At 41.3% G+C, this 7,124-nt stretch overlaps 1 protein-coding gene across 1 annotated transcript; it reads left to right on the top strand.

The window, feature by feature from the left end:
* Nucleotides 1–1,923: 1,923 nt before the first annotated feature.
* LOC311057629 (tRNA (guanine(10)-N(2))-methyltransferase homolog) lies at nt 1,924–3,332 on the top strand (the record flags this gene model as incomplete). The annotated part of the gene is made up of 1 exon (XM_084074638.1): nt 1,924–3,332. Exon 1 carries the CDS (start codon nt 1,929–1,931, stop codon nt 3,330–3,332), a length of 1,404 nt encoding a protein of 467 aa, XP_083930764.1. The 5' UTR covers nt 1,924–1,928.
* Nucleotides 3,333–7,124: the final 3,792 nt, after the last annotated feature.

The raw sequence follows: 7,124 nt of genomic DNA, 5'->3' as shown, positions 1-7,124 counted from the left end.
CATAATATTCAGTGTAATGTTAGGAAAATTAGATTTGAAGTCTAGAAGTATAATGAATGTGTTGTTAGAATAGTAAAAAAGGGGGCACATAGTGGCTCCTGTTTATATCCTGCTGGTTAAACATATAACTGCTTTAAGTTCAGCTATTCTAATCACTTAAGCCACACAGTGATATATAGACTATTATACTGTGTACTGTGTATATACCGTATATTTTAATCATTAGTAGGACTAAAAGTGTTAAGTTTTAGTATAACTGTGTCAATGTAACCTTAGTATTCAAAGAAACTGTGTTATCAAAGCATGATAGGTGAGAGGCCCTCTCTCTCTCTCTCTCTCTCTCTCTCTCTCCCCTCGAGCAGAGTGATTTGCTGACTGCAGGCAAAATTACTTTAATGGTCATAGTGCTTCAAATTAGTTCATAAAGTTAGTAATGTTTTGTGGTCTTAACTATCTTATATTAATATTGTAATGCTAGAGTGAAAATGGATGAGGTCAGTAGGCCAGTTTAAAGCAAACAGACAATTAAAATATATTCTCAGTGCTTCAGCCAAACTCAGATAACTGTTGCATAGAGTTCTTATCTAGGCAGGAGTGTAGGGAGTGAAACATTCTACAGGTGCCCGGAGAAGCCAAGGTCATCACGTAGCCTGTGGCAGCCCATGAGAGAATTAGCCGTGAGAGAATCACCAAACCTTTTGCCCCGCTTCGTTGGATGGATCAAGAGCGACTCCTGTTGATGAATGTTTTATAATAATCTAGCATGTAGATTTAAGGGCTTGTCAAAAGAGATATTACTCCATTGCAAACTTCTCGACTAGCTCGAGAGGAGTGTATCTTCAGAGCTCTGAATTGAACTGTAACCGCTGGTAGAGTATTATTTTTGTATATGACAATGCATTCTGGTTGGTTAATAGGCTCATCAATAATTGTAAACTTAGTTTAAGGATAATAAACCATTTTGATTCTTACAATTGTAATCACCTGTGTAGCGATTATTTCAAGGGGTTAACTCCTCACACTATAGAACCACTGAACCAGGTACCTTATCCTTTTATAGATTTACTTATATGGAGTTAAGGTTCAGTAATAAATCTAACAGTAAATGAAGCACAGTGTTGTGGTCAACATAATACAATGTTCAGTGTAAATATTGTGAAAATAGCAAATTTACAAGCCCTCTCTTCTTCTTCTTCCTCCCCTCTGTCTGTCTGTCTGTCTCTCTCTCACACCGTGAGATGTCTCTCTTCACAAACATGTGCAACTCATAGTGCACACATGGAACCAAATGGACCTGATTCAATAATTTATGCAATGGTTCTGGCATACCTAGCTCTGACATAAGAGAACCTCTCTCGGAACTCTATATGGAGATAACCGAAACGTCCAGGACTGACGTCATAGTCCCAGATTTGGGCATAACTGACATAGGCCGCTCTGTATATGGAGATGTCTGACACTACCTGGCATCACCGTAGTGACATTAGGACCGCAGCCAACGGTATAAAGGGGCTCAACCCAGAGACACATTAACTCCTTCCAGAGAGCCAAGCATCAGAGTCATCAATAGTTGGTTTACACAGCCTAGAGCATATTCTCACAGTGGCTTTGGATCTGGTTAACGAATCAGCCTATTATCAGTTCAACACTCTCCCTGCACTCTTGTCCGGATCCATTCCTCCAGCTCGTCCATATAGTCCTCAGAGAGGAATGCTGACAGGAAGTTGTGCTCAAACTCCCTCCATGTCGACGTCTCCAGCCTGACCACGTCTCACCAGCCTCGGGCTGTGCCAAACAGGACGTTCCAGGGTGGCCAGCAGCTCCTCATCAGAGAGTGGATTCAAGGCCAGATAGGATTACCAGGGCCCCCTGGATAGGAGAGCCCATGTGAGATGGGAACGGACATATTTTGTGTGAGAGCATCAAACATGGCAGCTCCCGGTGGTCGGTCATGCTTACAATATTTACTACATCTGGCTCAGGATAATCTGGACTTCAGGTTACCGGAAATCAGAGCTCTCCTTTCTCTCAGAGGAAAACTGTTTAATCCTAGAGAGAACTTCAAAGAGAAGTCTCCGTTCTGGTGTCTGGATGGCGTATCTGAACAGGATGTCCACAGTGTCATGGCCAAATCTGTCTGTGCAAAGTCGGCTTTTGAATTATGGGGTCATGGACGAACACACAGTGAACTCCGAGAATCCCTCTTGAAGTATCCGTCAGAAAACATGGCACCATTCACGCAGAAAGACTCCACATACAAAATCAATGTCTACACATTCAACAAGACTCTGGAGTTTGCTGACAGAATAACGAAGATCGATGCCCTGGAATACCTTTCGTTTGAGGGCTCCGTAAGCCTAAAAACTCCTCAGCACGTCTTCTGTTTGTTAGAGGACTACGGCACTGACCCCAACAACATCCCTGATGATCCTTTCCATGTTTACTTTGGCCGATGGATAGCGGATGGGCAGCGTGAGCTCATTCACTCTCACAGTGTGAAGAACAGACACTTCATCGGCAACACCAGTATGGATGCTGGCCTCTCGTTCATCATGGCAAACCATGCCAAGGTCAAAGAACATGACCTTGTCTTTGACCCATTCGTTGGCACTGGCAGCTTGTTGGTTGCATGCTCTCATGTTGGAGCCTATGTCTGTGGAGCAGATATTGACTACAACACAATTCATGGAAAAGGGAGATCCAGTCGGAAAAACCACAAGTGGCGAGGTCCTGATGAGAACATCAGAGCCAACCTGCGTCAGTATGGAACAGAGAAGTCCTACATAGACGTCATGGTGTGTGATGCGTCCAAACCTGTCTGGAGGGAGGGCATGCTGTTTGATGCCATTATCACTGACCCTCCATATGGTATCCGTGAGTCCACAAGGAGAACAGGATCCAACAAGGATGTAACTAGACCGTCAGAAGGATACTTTGGAGAGAACCATGTTCCTGTCTCTAAGGCGTACCATCTGAGCGATATCTTTTCAGATCTGCTAAACTTCTCTGCCCACCACCTGGTCATGGGTGGAAGGCTGGTTTATTGGCTGCCCATCTACAGGCCAGAGTCTAGGTACTGTGAGGAGACGGTTCCCCTCCATCCCTGTCTCAGGCTGATCAGTAACTGTGAACAGACTCTCTCCAGTCCCACCTCCCGACGCCTCATCACCATGGAGAAAATCAAGATACCTGAGGAGTCAGATACTCGGGTCCACCTGTCAGACCCCGGCTTCAACCCTTATCAGGGACACAATGCCTTCAGAGAGAAGTACTTTAGGGGACTCAACAAGAAGAATGCTGAGGAAGACAAAATGCATGTCAATGGAGAGTGACTGCATTAAAGCCCGCACTTTCAAATAGACCAGACCCCTAGTGGTGGAAATCTGAATGGCCGGACTTCGCATGACGTGTGTGCAGAGGAAAAGATGGACAAAAGAGGGACGAAAGAGGGACAAAAGAGGGACGAAAGAGGGACAGACAAAGCCTCATGTAGGCCGACCCTCTGGGTCTGGCAAACACTCAAAGGCACGTGTTGTAATTGAGCATGCATTTGGCCAGCTCAAAATGTGATTCCGCTGCTTGGACAGGTCAGGTGGGACCTTGCAATACACTCCTCAGAAGGTAGCATCCCTCTTTGTGGCATGTTGTGTGCTAAACAACATTGCCATGCGTAATGGATTGATGTTAGACGTCAATGAGGACAGATTAGAGGATTTCTGGAGGCAGCAAGCTGATCTGCATCTGCCAGCTCCAAATAATACAGAGCCAGCAAATGCAGCGGCAATAAGGGATCAGCAGATGACCTGGTCCGACGCATCCGCCGCCGTTAGGTGTCTGCCTGCTAAGCAAACGGATTACTTTTTGCGATCAGAAAATTATTGCCTGTGGTGGTTCAGTTAAAGTACTGAAATGTTTTACTTAAAAGTATCAATATTGCAATTTAGAAATACTCTGTTAGTCCCACATTCAAAATGTACTTGTATAAATGTACAAACATATTGGTATCAAAATGTACTTAACCCTTCCATTGTGTTAGGGTCATAGTTGACCAATTTTCAAGTTTAAATAGGTAAAAAGTACCCTTTATATTTCTTTATTGGAACAAGGCTTCCTCAGAAACAGCTATTTTAACGCAACAAAATTAATTACCACCATTTCAGTTAATTCTGATTAAAAAAAAGTGACACTTGTGGTGTTAGCGGGTCAAATTTGACCTGGTAGAGAAGTGTGGCTCAATTCCCCCCAAATGGTCAATATTCAATGTTTACATGTTTGAGAGTGAGAGAGACTTGTCCTCGATTAGCATTTGCTATCAGGAGTAAAATAAAGTTTTGGTTTATGAAAACTAAATGACTGTTTACCTTATATGGTATACGGGTCAATTTTGACCCGCTAACACCATTAGTGTCACTATTTTTAATAACATTTTTTGAAGTTCAAAAACTTTTTTTGGAAGTGTGTTCTAATTACTATTCTTAATTATTCTATTATAGCTAGATAACATCATTATCCATTGTCTTCATTATAGGAAATGTAATGAGTGAATTTTTACCTTTTTACAATTGAAAATGATATATTGAAAGATGAAACCCTAACCTTAACCCAACATAATATTTAAAAAAGTGTTTACATGGATATGAATGCGTATTTTGGGCTGAGTTAAATCACAGGTCAAATTTGACACCAAAAGTAGAAAGTACTCATTCTGCAGAATGTCCCATTCCACACGTTTTCAAATGTCTAAAAAACTTTTGAAAATAGCAGATGGAGGCATTGTGAGCTTGTAGATTGGCTGTTTTCAAATGGGTGAAATGTATATAGGGCTGAAGTGGTTACTGTAGGTTTTGTAATAATACTCAAAATCTACCAAGTAACTAGTAACTAAAGTTGTCAAATAATTATAGTGGAGTAAAAGTGCAATATTTGCCTCTGTGATGTAATGGAGTAGAAGAAAAAGTACAGACTAAAGTTACTTTCCACCACTGATTATTGCATTTAATGTAGGCATTCGCTGTGTTTTAGTTTTTTCTCTACATTTTATTTTATGCTTTATTTCAGATGGGAGAGGCCTAGCACTGAACAGTAGGTTGCCTCCGCATACTGTCCACATCCAAGCATGCATAATGACATAACATCTGTGTTTATTCTGAAAATAATAATCTATCACACAAGGCTGTTCCATTTTGTCTCCCTTCTGTCTTCCCTGCCTGCTGTTGAAGTTGAACTTAAACCAGCTGACCTGTCCTTTCCTTGAACACATTTGAACTTGGTGAACTTGTAAGGTTCCCTTGCACAGAAAACGGGAAGGCATAACTTGACATGTTTTTAATAATAATAATAATAATAATAATAATAATAATAATAATAATAATAAATATAGCTGCAAGCAGCGATAATACGGGGCCAGTGAATAGAGAGAGAGAGAGAGACATGGAAACGGAATAGATTGAAGAGAGAGAGAGTGACATGGAAATAATAGATTGATGAGAGAGAGAGATGGAAACATAATGGTTTGATTGGACATCTCAACCTACTGCCATTAACAGGATTCGAACTCTCAACCTTCAGACTAATAGGCTGCAACACTACCTATAGTGCTATAGCTTTGTCCAGGCTGATATTGTCTGTTGAAGATCATAAACTCTTGCCTTCTTTCATGAACCAAGCCCCTATTTCACTAACACTAAGATCACTCGTTCACAAACCATTTACCAATGAAGAAATTGTACATCTCCTCAGAACCAAAACTAGTGAAAGTAGCCGATCTACAAGCTCACAAACCATGAAAAGTTGGGAGATTGTAGATCAGCTATTTTCAGAATGAAGTATGTCATACGTTGAAAAAACGTACTCTCAAATAAGCATTTCAGGTTATCTATACCATTTGCACATGTATTCATTGATATACAGTCATGTTGTTTGCAATTCAACTTAAATTAAGTCTGCATCAAGTAAGGCTTGAACTGGCGACCTTGAGATTGTGAGGCATTCATTTAAGGGAGACGCCATTGGCCCAACAGAGAAGTAACTGTGAAAAAGGAGATCACACAGATGATACAGTTTCACGCAAATAGCTGAAAAATCCTGGGTTTAAGTGTTTTTCAAACTGCTCAAAATTGCGGACAATCTAAGGGCGGAGCTTACTGGTCAAAGCGATAGATGTGTTCCTCATGAGTCAAGGCACAAGTGTAAGCAAGTTTCATGACTTTCGGCCAAACGAGGCATGACTTTTGCCTGTTTAAAGTTTGCATTTTCAAAAAATTGCTATAGCGCCCCCCTTTGGCCAATTGGAGTGAGATTGGTTTCAGTGATATTTGGAATGACTCTCTACATTACTGCAACGTTTCAAAGAAATGTGAGTCTTGCATGTATGTGTTAGGGGCAGATGAATAATTTTCATAAAACTGCAATAGTTAAAATCTATTTCCTCCTGGGATTTTTGAGTAATCTGCACAAAACATTTTACACATGAATTTAGGACCTTTGCCGACAAAACAAAAGCGGCGGATTTTCCATAAGTGAAAAAATGCAGAAGTTATGAGCCAATGGCTGTGTTTCATATAATTCAAAATGGTGGCCGATCTAAAGGTCAGAGGTCAAAAGTCAGACCACGAAAGTTGTCGGGCATGAAGAGACGCATGTGTGTATCGAAGTTTCATGGTTGTAGGTCAAACAGGTTATGAGTTGTACCTGTTCAAAGTTGGCACTTTCAATTGAGTGCTATAGCGCCACCCTTTGACGAATGAGTGTGAGAATTATTTCTTGGTAGTTTTTCATGAGCATCTACCATATGGCCGAGTTTCGTAAAAAGCGTATGCACGGTTAAGCCAGAACTGGCAAAAACGGGTCATACTAATTGTCCAAAACTACCCAAAACTACCCAAAAGCGTACCCAAAACTACCCTAAACAACCCAAAACTACCCAAAAGTGTACCGGAAACTACCCAACACTACCCAAAACTACCCAAAACTACCCGAAAGCGTACCCAAAACGACCCCAAACTACCCAAAACAACCCAAAAGCATACCCAAAACTACCCAAAACAACCAAAACTACCCAAAAGCATACCCAAAACTACCCAAAACAACCCAAAACTACCCAAAAGCGTACCCAAAACTACCCA

This window comes from Gymnoscopelus microlampas (assembly GCF_963454915.1).
Source record: "Gymnoscopelus microlampas genome assembly, chromosome: 12".
NCBI lineage: Eukaryota > Metazoa > Chordata > Actinopteri > Myctophiformes > Myctophidae > Gymnoscopelus > Gymnoscopelus microlampas.
Note: the sequence above shows the minus strand (reverse complement) of the source record. Positions and strands in the feature narration are given on the sequence as shown.